Source organism: Cnephaeus nilssonii, assembly GCF_951640355.1.
Source record: "Cnephaeus nilssonii genome assembly, chromosome: 17".
NCBI lineage: Eukaryota > Metazoa > Chordata > Mammalia > Chiroptera > Vespertilionidae > Cnephaeus > Cnephaeus nilssonii.
Window position 1 is genome coordinate 12,922,745 of NC_137088.1, and position 13,784 is coordinate 12,936,528.

At 43.5% G+C, this 13,784-nt stretch overlaps 1 protein-coding gene across 6 annotated transcripts in view; it reads right to left on the reverse strand.

The window, feature by feature from the left end:
* The window catches only part of CNOT10 (CCR4-NOT transcription complex subunit 10), a gene marked incomplete at its 5' end in the record, with an annotated part of 55,887 nt that overhangs the window by 38,336 nt on the left and 3,767 nt on the right, over nt 1-13,784 (reverse strand). For 4 of the 6 annotated variants that reach the window (XM_079795628.1, XM_079795629.1, XM_079795627.1 and 1 more), the window contains one exon: nt 12,625-12,775. In XM_079795628.1, coding sequence (XP_079651754.1) covers nt 12,625-12,646 — 22 coding nt within the window. Of the gene's footprint in view, nt 1-4,198; nt 4,479-7,463; nt 7,612-12,624; nt 12,876-13,784 lie in introns of those variants that run through there. The other 2 variants (XM_079795631.1, XM_079795632.1) reach the window with 2 other exon arrangements.

Sequence of the window (13,784 nt, forward strand, 5' to 3'; positions counted from 1 at the left end):
AGAGAATCATCGACCAGCTGCCTCCTGCGCACCCCCTACCAGGGATGTGCCCGCAGCCAATGTACATGCCCTTGACCGGAATCGAACCTGGGACCTTTCAGTCCGCAGACCGACGCTCTATCCATTGAGCCAAACCGGTTTCGGCCCTAGTTTTCTTAATAGCCTTCTTCCTAACGAAGTTGCCAAAGTTAGAGCTCTCTCAACTACAATGACTAATTAGTGTTGAGTAAGAAGCCACTCCTACAAAAACTTAATGAAGAAAAAGTTTCCTTTAGCCATGGCCAAATTCAATGAAAGCCCACCATTATTTATGTAAGGACTAGAGGCCTGGTGCTTGACATTCGTGCACTGGGGTTGGGGTCCCTCAGTCCGGCCTGTGCCCTCTCGCAGTCCAGGACCCCTTGGGGGATGTCTGACTGCCAACTTAGGCCCACTCCCTGGCAGTCGGACATCCCCCGAGGGGTCCTTAGCGCTGCTGCGGAGGCGGGAGAAGCTCCTGCCACTGCTGCTGCGCTCGCCAGCCGTGAGTCCGGCTTCTGGCTGAGCAGTGCTCCCCCTGTGGGAGCACACTGACCACCAGGAGGCAGCTCTTGCGTTGAGCGCCTGCCCTCTGGTGGTCAGTGTGCATCATAGCGACTGGTTGTTCTGCTATTCGGTCAATTTGCATATTAGGGTTTTGTCATATAGGATTACAGCTCTGCCCATCAGGACATTAGGGCTTAGAATGTTTGCTCTTTTATTTTATTTATTTTTTTAAAATATATTTTATTATTGATTTTTACAGAAAGGAAGGGAGAGGGATAGAGAATTAGAAACATCAATGAGAGAGAAACATCAATCAGCTGTATCCTGCACAACCCCCACTGGGGATCAAGCCTGCAACCAAGGTACATACTCCTGACCAGAATCGAACCCGGGACCCTTCAGACCACGGGCCAATGCTCTATCCACTGAGCCAAACCGGTCAGGGCTGTTGTGCTCTTTTAAAGATATTAGTTCTGTTCCTCTAGCAATATACCAAAAGCAGGCCCTAGAGACCCAAGGAGATTATAAACACACTAGAGGCCCAGTGCACAAAATTCATGCACAGGTAGGATCCCTAGTGGCTGTCGGCTGTGGACTTTCTTTCCCCGGCTGCCTGCTGGCCAGGGCCTCCCTTCCTGTAGATGGCTGGCTGGCCCCACCTCCTGGTCAAACTCCTGGTCAAACAGACAATTTGCATATTAGGCTTTTATTATATAGGGATGTACAATGCCTTCAAGAAATTCATAATTCAGTTGGAATATAGTAATAACGTTTAACAATGAGAAATCTACATTGATAACTCAGAGGTAATTTCCAGGCAAGGAATGCTTTCATAAACTTAGAAATCCAAAAGTCAAAATTAACACATTTAAAAAGCCTCCTTAACATGAGTTAAGCGTCCATATACATTCTAAGATTAATGATTCCTGCTCCACAATTTATTATTTTAAAAAACTGGCTGGGTAGCTCAGCTGGTTACAGCATCGTCCCGATACGCCAAGGGTATGGGTTCGATCCCTGGTCAGGGCACATATAAGGATCAACCAATGAGTGCATAAGTAAGTGGCCAAATCAATGTTTCTCTCTTTCTCTTCCTCTCTCTTTCTCTAGTCAATAATAAAAAAAGAAAGAAGTGATACTTCTGTTACTTAAAGTTAACAGATAAATTGGCATTTCATTTCACCATTAGCATACAGATAAAGAAACAGAAGAAAGTAAAAGGGGGATAAGTGGTGATGGAAGGAGACTTTATTTGGGTTGGTAAATGTACAATACAATACAATACAATACACAGATGACGTATTGTAGAACTGTATACCTGAAACCTGTATAATTTTATTAACCAATGTCACCCCAATAAATTCAATAAGAAATTAAATTTGTAAAAAAAGAACTGAGTTCTAATAGGGAGGAAGAAGAACTAGTAGTTTAATGGAGAAAGTTTACCAGTTTAGAATAAAGACAGTGTTAAAACAGCTTTTCCTTTAGAAAGCTAACATGCTTGACTGCAAGACTACTGTTTACACAGTACATCTGTTTTACAAAACTTTCAGGTGCACAGGAACAGTAAGAACCAATTACTTTAAAATGTGTAAAAATGGGACACAGAATTTCAGGACCCCAGAAAGCAAAGTATGAGTTTAGAGTGAAGCAGAACTCTCAACTCCGTGTATATTTATTATCTATTTAACTATCTATCTAAAAGGCTAAGTGTCTGTCCTTCCCGCTGACCAGAAGCTATGATGCGCACTGACCACCAGGGGACAGACGCTCAATGCAGGAGCTGCCATGACACGCACTGGACATTTAAAAATAAACGGCACCACAGACCTGGCGCCCACAAACCAACACTCGGCTTCCCCCAAGTGGGATATAGGCCCTGCCACCACCCCGGAGCGACGCCCCACCAAATTGCAGGCAACGCTGCCAAGACCCGATGGCGCAAAATGCGGCCCACAGCCCAGCCCAGCCTGGAAACGGTCGCTGTGAGCACCGGGTAATGACATCATGTAGCAACGCCCGGCTTCCTCTCCCTAGTGATTAGCCTCCTTGGAGTGTCTTCAGCCCAGGAACCCAACTTGCTTTATAGCCAGGTGCAAACATTTTACAGTTCAACCAAATATCTGTGAAGCACTTTCCCATGCCTCATCTTATTTGATCCTCACAGAAGTCCTGGAGTAGGTAGATAGGAGACTCAGTAGAATCCTATTTTCTTTTCATTAGCAAGACAACGGAGATTTAGAAAATTTAGAAACTTGACCCGACTGAAAAGAAGAAATGGTGGAACTTGAAAATTACTTCAGGTTTTCTCACTGTGCAGAATATAGTCAAACGCTGCTACAGTTAAATATTTTACCCTTTTTTCTCCCTGCATGATCTACAATAATAATCTGTTCTGTGTTTATATTTACTACTGGGTTGCTGACAATTACCTGAAAGAGAAGTTGGGGTGCTTCACTGGACTGGAAAAAGTTTAGCTAAATCAGAAAGCAGGTCTAATTAAGCATATATATATATATATATATATATATATATATATATATTGCTAAGTTGACTCGCGCATGTGCAATATGTATAAAGCTCTCACTAGCACCAATCGCACACATGTGTTTCGATCTGTCATTGTTTTTTTTTTTTTTTAAATATATTTTTATTGATTTTTTACAGAGAGGAAGGGAGAGGGAGAGAGAGTCAGAAACATCGATGAGAGAGAAACATCCACCAGTTGCCTCCTGCACGCCCCCACCTGGGGATGTGCCCGCAACCAAGGTACATGCCCTTGACCGGGAATTGAACCCGGGACCCTTCCGTCCGCAGGCCGACGCTCTATCCACTGAGCCACACCGGTCAGGGCCGATCTGTCATTGTTGATCGTGAATTTGGTTAACACTTCTGTTACAGAGAAAGGGTGAATAGCGATATTAAAATATTTCTTCTAATTAATTTCCTTTCAATGTGCACAAATCTGTGCACCGGGACACTAGTCAAATTATAACAATGAACACAAATACTTAAAAAAAAGTTTGGAAACCTAAACTGTTTTAAAAATGTATCTTCCCTCATCATTAGAAAGTAAACTAAATTTAAGACAAATGACAAAAATTCTTGATCTGCCATCAAGTTATCTCCATAGCTTCTTCTTCTAATATCCTCTCTGGACTAGATGACATTCTTTAATGGGACTTCTGGGCTCAACTGCCAAAGAGTGATGTGTAAATACAGGGCAGAGGGAAATACACACAACTCACCAAGGCGTTGAGGAATTTAAGCTTCTACTTTCCGCCAAAGGCAGACTGGCTCAGGTGGCCACTGCTGCTATCATTATCCTCTAGGAGCTGTAAAAGTCTCCTAAAATCTTCCAGGAAAGGAGAGAAGCCAACTTTAAGATAAATAAATAAATAAGCTAGACTCGAAGGCTGACAAGAGACTCCGAAATTCTCATTTCTACAGACATTTTAAAGAACTGAGCTCAATAACAGCCTTTTATATGTTAACCAACCATCATTTTACCTACATTCTTTTACATTAAGATATACTTCAACGGGATTACTATTGTTATTTTCCTTGTTATCTCTCTCCACTTTTCAAGTTTTCTGCAAGAAGTGGGTATTGTTTGTACACCCGTTTTTAAAATGTTCTTAAAACATTCATTTTTTGGTAACTGATTTCTTACCTGTAAGAGTCTGCACGTAATCCCACAATGTGTCTTTATTTGTCCAAAAGTAGTCTCCATTGCCAATTGAAACGGTATATGACCGTTCATCCATAAGCTTGACTTTCCTTCTACTGTGGCCTAATGCGCATGGCTGACCTTCCAGGCGTACAGAGCTCTTTGGCGCACAAACCTTGACATTCTTTAAGCCAAAGGGCTTCATTTTGAACCAAACAATTGCCTTTAGGTTTGAACTAAGCACAAAAGAAACACACTGCTTTTTCAAAACTGAAAAAAGTCAGTTAACTGAAAGCGTAGACACATTCCATTAAAAGAATGCTAATTCAAATATGATTGGAGGAAGATCTTCCATACAAGCTAGCTACACTTTTCAAATTTTAACTCCAATGACATTCAAGGAAAAAATTTTGTTCCAAAGAAAAAAAGGATTGCTGACGCCTAAGGAAATCTGCAACACTCACAAACTAGAGTTGATGCCTCTGTGAAGGAAAATTTTAAATAAGAAAGATATTTTTTAAAAATATATATTTTATTGATTTTTTACAGAGAGGAAGGGAGAAGGATAGAGAGTTAGAAACATCAATGATGAGAGAGAAACATCCATCAGCTGCCTCCTGCACACTCCTTACTGGGAATGTGCCCGCAACCAAGGTACATGCCCTTGACCGGAATTGAACCTGGGACCCTTCAGTCCGCAGGCCGACGCTCTATCCACTGAGCCCAATCAATTAAGGGCAAGAAAGACATTTTAAACAAAAATAATTCAGGTTCACCAAAGTCACCATCTAGCTAAGGCTCACACGCCTCACGTGCGGTTTTCTATCACTGGAACTAGTACAGCTGATCTATAATGCTGATTTCTATACAACTCAGAGAAATAACACGTGACCAGTAGTGCTATAGACTTCAGCACCCTGCCCAGCACTGCAGAAATAAACAGGATATCAAGAATCAAGAATATAGTAGCATGCCTTGGGGAAGACAGGCAAAGCAGAACACTACCACTGCCAATGGGTATTTTTACTTTCATATCTGAGAGTAGTTTTATGCACAGAAAAAAGATTTCCTCTGGGTTTCAATCCCATGACCGATGCTCTAACCACTTAGCTACACCAGCCAGGGCTCTTTTTTAAAAAACTGAGATATAATTGACATATTAACATTATATTACTTTCAGATATATAACATGATGTTTTTGTGTATATCCCACAGATTTCTTCTAATTGCAAATGGAAGATGTTCCTGTCACCATCTTAACAAATTGATCAAATTTAGCATCTAATAGTGAACAAACTGACAATATGTACTTTATAAAAAGTATAGCCCTAGCTGGTTTGGCTCAGTGGATGGAGTGTCGGCCTGCAGACTGAAGGGTCCCAGGTTTGATTCTGGCCAAGGGCACATGCCCGGGTTGGGGTTGTGGGCTTGATCCTCAGTAGGGGGCATGCAGGAGGCAGCTGATCAATGATTCTCTCTCATCATTGAGGTTTCTATCTCTCTATCCCTTTCCCTTCCTCTCTGAAATCAATAAAGAAATATATATTAAAAAAAAAGTATATAGCTTCACCTACAGAGTATCTTACAAATATATTAACCCCAAATCTAATTAAGCCTGTTAAAATAACTTTTAGTTTACAGAAAATACACAATAAGAAACTAAAGGATGTCAGGAAGAAACAATCAGAAAAATCCAGAATGCAGGATGTTCTACAAGGCAACCAACTTAGTCTCTTAAAAAAAAGATCACTGTCATGAAAAAAAAAAAAGGAATTAAGAGACATACCATATATGAATCTTAACTGGTTCTTAATTTGAAAGGCACAGTTTAAAGTTTTATGGAACAGTTTTGGTTCAACTGGGAAAATCTGACATATTCAAATATTAATTTTCTGAAGTATAATGGTATTATGGTTATGTAGGTAAATGTCCTTATTTTACAAAATGCATGGTGAAATATTTAGAGATGAAGTGTCATGATGTCTGTAACTTCTTCAGAAATGACTCTGTAGCTAGAGATAAAGGAAATAAATACAGCAAAATATAACAACTGATGAACTAGGTGGTGGTTATATGGGTATTCATTTTATTTTTTCAATATTCTGGATGTTTGTAATAAAAAGTTAAAAAAATACCAAATGAGCACAGATTTTTGTAAGTATGTATGGTGACACATGTTAACTACACATACTGTGGTGATCATTTTGAAGTATGTACAAATATCGAATCATTACGTTGTATACCTGAAACTAACCTATAAATTATATTTCAGTTAAAAACAAAAAACACCAACCTATACTGAATGCTTACTGCATTTTTCAAGGAAAAGAGAATATCTAACTATAAAGTTGTGTGATTCTATCAGGGATTTTTTTTTTCCAAGTCAGTGTGAACTTGGGTAGGCACAGAAAAAATCTGGAAGAACACACAAACTCATATTGGTTATCTGGAGAGTGGGGAGATAGAGGACTATGTATAATATATTTTTATTGATTTCAGAGAGGAAGGGAGCGGGAGAAAGAGATAGGAACATCAATGATGAGAGAGAATCATTGATCAGCTGCCCCCCGCATGCCATCCTGGGGATGGAGCCCACAACCCAGGCATATGCCCTTGACCAGAATCGAACCCAGGACCCTTCAGTCCACAGGCTGACGCTCTATCCACTGAGCCAAACCGGCTAGGGCTGGACTTCATATTTTTTTTACCTTATACACTTACTAATAAAAAGTTTTGGGTGTTTTAAATAAAATAAAAAATACCCTTGGCTTAAAGTTTTTCCATTTTTAGGCAGTCTGGCTCACAATTTCAAAACCCCCCTTTAAGTATTCATCTCCTGGTTTCGTATTATTCACCTGGTCCTGTCTTTCCCTTGTTCATATCATCATCAACCTTTCCCCATTAAGCCTACTACTGCCATCCTCATAGTCCAAATTCTCAGATAAATTCTAATCTAGGATTTTGTTTTCTAACTCCAGCCACATTCTCCTTTCAAATAACTATCAAAAGTAAAGTAAAAAATGATACTGGTTTTAGCCTTTGCTGGTGTCGCTCAGTGGTTGAGCGTCGACCTGTGAACCAGGAGGTCATTTTTCGATTCCCCGCCATGGCACATGCCCATTGATCCCATCAAGGTTGCAAGCTCGATCCCCAGTAGGGGGTATATAGGAGGCAATCCATAGTTGTTTCTCTCTATCTCTCAAATTAAAAAAAAAAAATTAAAAATGATATTGGTTTTATACCGCCTTTATAGATCATATAGGGACACAAACCTTGTGAACCTTCCACTGCCCTTCAATCTCTGGCTTTGGTTGACGCCCCATCTATCCTCGGACACTCCTCCCTTTACAATTTGGTTGAAATATAACTCAGGGTGTGAGACTGCTGGCTGATCAGTCACTGAGAGGCCACTCAACCTAGAAAGACAGGTAAATTTGTTCCCAGGGGGTGAGTCTTGACCAACTGGAAACAAAAACAGAAGGAAGCTAGACAGATGAATTATCCCTTTTTTTTTCTCATGTGCAGTTTCTCCTGGAAAAAAAAAACCCACATGCAAGTGACCAACTAGGTCTCTTCCCAGCTCCAGGTGAAACAGTGGCCAGGCATGGAATGTACTGCATCTCCCTCTGCCTTACTTCCTCCTCTCCATCCCTTTCACTACCCTGGACTTGCACTTTCCAAACAAAAAGTTAGCTCCTTAATTGGGTTCTGCTTCCCAGAAGATGTGGGCTAAAATACACACCTTATCTTCCGTTGATCCTCACAAGCTACAACCCTGTGAGGTAATTAAAAAGCTACGAGGAATAAATTAAGAACTATTAGCATCCCTATCTTATAAATGAAGAAACTGAGGCTCAACTAAGAACCTTTCCTGAAGAGCAAGGCTTTCTGCTTACCTACCATACCAATTAGTCACAAATCCTGCCAGTTTTACTCCCTAATAAACATTTCCCATATCTGCCTCTCCTCTCCATCCTACCACTACCCCAAATAGTAGTCAGCATTTTAGAAAACCAGGGTCTGAGATGATCTCACTTAAACCATTACCAACTCTGTGCAGATGTCATTTTTCTTCTACACACAGGAAAACTGAGACATCAAAAAGGTTTCTTAAAATTTACCCAGGTCTCACAAATACCAAGTGGTACCACTCGAATGAACCCAGGCTGTCTGATTTCAAACCCTATGCTCCTAACTCGTCACCGATTGTCACCTGGCTTAGTTAAACCATAAATCAGATCACATCATGCCCTAGATCCGTGGTCGGCAAACTGCGGCAAGCGTGCTACATGGGGCTCTTTGGCCCCTTGAGTGTGGCTCTTCCACAAAATACCACGGCCTGGATGAGTCTATTTTGAAGAACTGGCGTTAGAAGAAGTTTAAGTTTAAAAAATTTGGCTCTCCAAAGAAATTTCAATCGCTGTACTGCTGATATTTGGCTCTGTTGACTAATGAGTTTGCTGACCACTGCCCTAACTGAAATCTCACAATTGTTTCCCATTAGTTAGAAGGAATTCAATTTTTTTTCAAGGCCTGACGTAAGCCATCCCCTGGCACACCTCTGACTTCCTCTCTTGCCATGCTTCCTTTGCTCACTATGCTATAATCGGCATTGAATGCCCCCCTATCTGCCAGCCACTGCTTTAGGTGCTGGTGAGCGAGCACAGCTAACACAGACAAAGCCGCTTTCCTCAAGGGGTCTTTGAACACAATTCCCCATGTGTTTCTCCCTCTACCTGGATCATTATTTCCCCTTTTGGCTGGCTCTTCATCTGTAGGGTCTCTGTTCAAATGTGATCTCTAAGGGAGTCCTTCCTTCTCTAACCAATCTATTCAAAGTAGAGTCTTGCTCTCAGTTATCCTCCATCCTCTTACTCATTTTTCTTCACAATATTTATCACAACTTAAAGTCATAATTATTTATTTTGTTTAAATGTATATGTCTTTCTTACTACCTTATAAGCTCCACGAGAACAAAGACTTCGCAGTGCCTCGCAGAGCAGGCCATTGGTGAGCATTAATTGAATAATATTATATTAACTGGTCTTAGATCGTCTCTGGCCAGTCTTGGAATCTACCCTATACCATAGCCAGTGTGATCTGGTCACTTACCTTCTTAAATCTCTCTAGATCCTATGGGCTTCTTTTCTTACCTAATGAAGAGCAAGTACATAAGACCTTCCATGGAAAGGGCCCTGGGCTCAGGAGCTCAGAGATGAAGAGCATATCAACTAGATTTCTGAATGACGAGCGTGTTCACCAGACAGAGGAGAGAAAGCAGGGCGTTACCGCTCAGAAGCTCAAAAGAACACAATGCTTTCCAGGAGAGTAATTTCAGATGTGAAGAGCTAGGTTTGCCGATATAAAAACATCCACTAAAAATAGTCTGTGAAGAGCCTTACAAATGACATCACTAGTGAGGTTTTGATGCACACAAAAAATGGTACTGTCTTAGAAAGTTTATAGGTAGAGGAGTGGTATGATCCAGTTAGTGTTTTAGAAATGAAAAGGCAGCCCTGGCCGGTGTTGTTAAGTGGTTAGAGCATTGGCCCCAGTATGGAAGGGTCTTGGGTTTGATTCCCGGTCAAGGGCATGTAACTGGTTTTGGGTTCGCTCCTTGCTCCCAGACAGGGTGCATGCAGGAGGCAACGATGTGTCTCTCTCACATCGAAGTTTCTCTCTCTCTTTCCCCCTCCCTCCACTCCCTTCCACTCTCTCTGAAAAGAAATGTTGTTGAGGATTGACTACAACAACAAAAAATTTTTAATGAAAAGATGGCAGTGAGAAGAACAGACTAGATAGGAAGAAACAAACATCAGTCAAGAGGTTTCTTAATGTGAAACAGATCACATAAAGAGATAAAGGCCAGAATCTCAGAAGCTGAAACGGGGATGGAGAGGAGAACAGAGATATTCAAGCGAGCCACACTAAACACTCATTTACTTAATATAAATCCAACCTCATTATCAAGGTAGGAAGTTTCCTACATCATGGCCTACAAACTTAAACCAATCAAAGCAACAACCCCCTAATCATTTAGAAACTTATCCCTTTTTTTAAATAATATATTTTTATTGCTTTCAGAGAGGAAGGGAGAGGGAGAGATAGAAACATCAATGAGAGTCATTGATCAGCTGCTTCCAACACACTCCCTACCAGGGACCTACCCCACAACCTAGGCATGTGCCCTTGACCGGAATTGAACCTGGGACCCTTCAGTCCACAGGCCGACACTCTATCCACTGAGCCAAACTGGCTAGGGCAGGAACTTATTCTTCAACTATACATGTTATATATAAAAAGCCAAGGGCCGCCATGACCGAAACAACCGGATGGACAACCGAACACAGGCTGCGTGGGGTGACAAGGCTGGCAGGGGGGTTAGTGAGGGACGACCAAATGACTGAATAAGCAGGCTGCGTGGGGCAACCAGGCTGCAGTGGGGTTAGTGAGAGACGACCAAACGACTGAACAGTAGGCTGCATGGGGCAACCAGGCCGGCGGGGGGGGGGGGGGGGGGGGGAAGTTGGGGGCAACAGGCCAGCGGCAAGGGGGGGCAGTTGGGGGCAACCAGGCCAGTGGGGGGATGGCAGTTAGGGGCGACCAGGCTGGCAGAGGGGGGCAGTTGGGGGCAACCAGGCCGGCAGGGGGGGAAGTAAGGGGCGACCAGGCCAGCAAGGGGGGGGGCAATAAGGGGCAACCAGGCTGGCGGTGGGGGGGGAGGCAGTTGGGGGTGACCAGGCCGGCAGGGGGGGGGCAGTTGGGGGCGACCAGACCAGCAGGGAGGGCAGTTAGGGGTGATCAGGCAGGCAGGCAGGTGAGCAGTTAGGAGCCAGCGGTCCCGGATTGTGAGAGGGATCCCAGATTGGAGAGGGTGCAGGCTGGGCTGAGGGGACCCCCACACACACACAGATTTCGTGCACCGGGCCTCTAGTACATATTATATAGCTCTTCACAGATAGGAGTGCCATTATAACTGGTCTGTCTTTAGCAGACTAAATAATAGGTTCTCCTCAAAAGCAGGGAGGATGCCATATCCATTTCTTCAATATCTAAGACAGCACCTGGCACTCATGAAAGAATGAATGCACAAGTAGAAGAATGCTTTATAACTGAGATTGGACTTGAAAACTAGATGAGCTTTAGGCCTAAAACGGTCATTCCAGGAAGTGGTATGGTATGGGTTATTAGGTATGCTAAACCTGGGAAACAGAGACACTGTCCTAAATTAAGAAGACAGATGTTGGGCCCCTTGGTCCAGCCTTGGACAGGTCATGCTATTCCCTGCCTGAAACATTCTCCCCATCCACACATCCCTATTTCCTATGGCTCACTCCTTCATTTCATTCAGCTGTCTGCTCAACTATCACCTCATCAGACGCTTTCCCTGACCAGCCTACTTAAAATTCGATAGCACACTCTTATTATCCTCACTTTCTAAACCTTTTCTCTGTTATTTTAGTAGATTACCGAAGAGATCCTCTAGCGGTTTTATTTACCTGTACCTGTCTGAGGATGGACTCACTTTATTTCAAATCAAGTATATCTGTCAGTTATTAAGATCGGGACCTACTAAAACCTACAGCACACTGAGATTTTCTTTTCCTTTAAAAATTAATTTCACGGTGAAGTCTAAGTGCTGACCACCTCTAACTCCTCTCGCTTAAGTTCCTTCCAACAAAACCTGGATGCCACAGAGATCATTACGTTCTTACTGGAACCATAGGCCGCCACACCGTCTCAGAGGTAGGCAGGCGAGAATTTTGTATTCCTTAATGCAGAAGATTCTAGGAATGGGGCAGTAATTCAACAAAATCGAGATTAAAGTAATCACAAGGAACTAGGGGGAAAACAGGTTCTAAATGCAAGATGTTAGCACAGACCAGAGTGGCACACTACAATTTCAGGTGTACTTAAATAAGTGCCTTAAACACAGTTAATTACATAGGACCTCGCTGACCAGAGGCAGACTGATGCGGCCAAAAGAACGCCCAGGTGAGTCTCAGCTGAGCCAGGGGGTCATTGAGGCAGCTGTGTGTTCCGGGAAGCATTTTCCCTGCTCTGCCTTCACACTGGGAAGTCGAAAAGTATATGAAACAGCTATATAAATTTAGGCTTTTTTAGCCAGAGATATTCTGGAGGAGCGGGGGGCGGGGGACGGGGGTGGGGGCGCAAAGGCAGTCAGTAGTGACTTCAAGCTGTACTTGGGCGAAAAAACTATTGGACCTGGAGCCCAAAGACTCACGTGAGCGAGGGCTGAGGGAGGGGAGGGGGGAGAGAAATGCACGCCCCAATTAAAGCCGCCCTTGAGTTCTTACCCCCTATTTCCCACTCGGGGCCCCGCGGCCTCAGCGCGCAAGGTCTGCACCCCCCACCCGCACCCCCCCGCGTGTCCCGCCGTCTCAGCGCGCAGGGCGCGGGCGCCTCACCTGCAGGCTTGTCTGCAGCCATCTTCCCGCCTCGGCTCGGGGTCTTCCCTGCAGGTGGCGTGGCCTCGACTCCAGCTGCCCGCCGGCCGCAATCCTGGAACTCTGAGGGCGACTCTGTGCCCACCTCGGCTCTGGGCGCCTGAGTTCCGGCCTGGACGGGAGGGTAGACCGCGGGCTGAGGAAGTGACGAAGGCTAGTTCGCGTCGTCTAGCAACAGCAGCGGCATCTCCGCCCTGGCGGCTACACTGCATCCTGCCATGTACTGCCTCCGCCCGGCGGAGTCCCGGCCACGCTACTTCCGGGGGCGTTGGCGGCGTGGGAACTGCGGAGGCCCCGCCCCGCGCTGGCGCCCCACCTCCTGCGGCGTCTGCGCGCGCGCGCGCGTGCCTCGGAGCGTGTGCTGGGGAGGCTGGACGCGGTCTGCGCGACTGGCTTCCTTTTGCTCATCCTGGTTAAAATACGTAAGGGTCAGAGCTCTTGTCCTTCGTTTTACATAAAACCACCAAAGCCGTACCTGACTTGATGTGCTAAGCATTGAATCCTGCACTTGACCTGACTTGCTCATTGATTTCCCAGGACTCTGTAAAGAAAGCACTATTGTGGTTTCCGTTTAAACAAAACATTTTATTTTAGAAAAGTTTTAGACTTACAGAAAAGTTGCAAAGATGGCACACAGAATTCCTGTATACGCCTCACCTAGAGTGCCTGTTGTGGACATCTTAATTATTAAGTTACTATGGTACATCCATCACACCCAAGAAAACACCTTGATTGGTACATTACTATTAACTAAATCCCAACACTTTTTTTAGGTTTTTGCCATTTTTCCTTTTCTGTTCCAGGAATGGGATACCTACCACATTACATTTATCTGTCATGTCTTCTTAGGCTATTCTTTTTTAATACTATAATTTGTCTCAATTTTTTAATTGAGGTGTAATTGACATACCACATTATATTAGTTCCAGGAGTACAACATAATGCTTTGATATTTGTATTTATTGCAAAATGATCACCACAATAAGTCCAGTTAACATCTGTCACCATACATAGTTGTAAATAATTTTTTTCTTGTAATGAGAAAAAAATTTTTGATATATTTTTATTGATTTCAGAGAGGAAGGGAGAGGGAAAGAAACATCAATGACGAGAGAGAATCA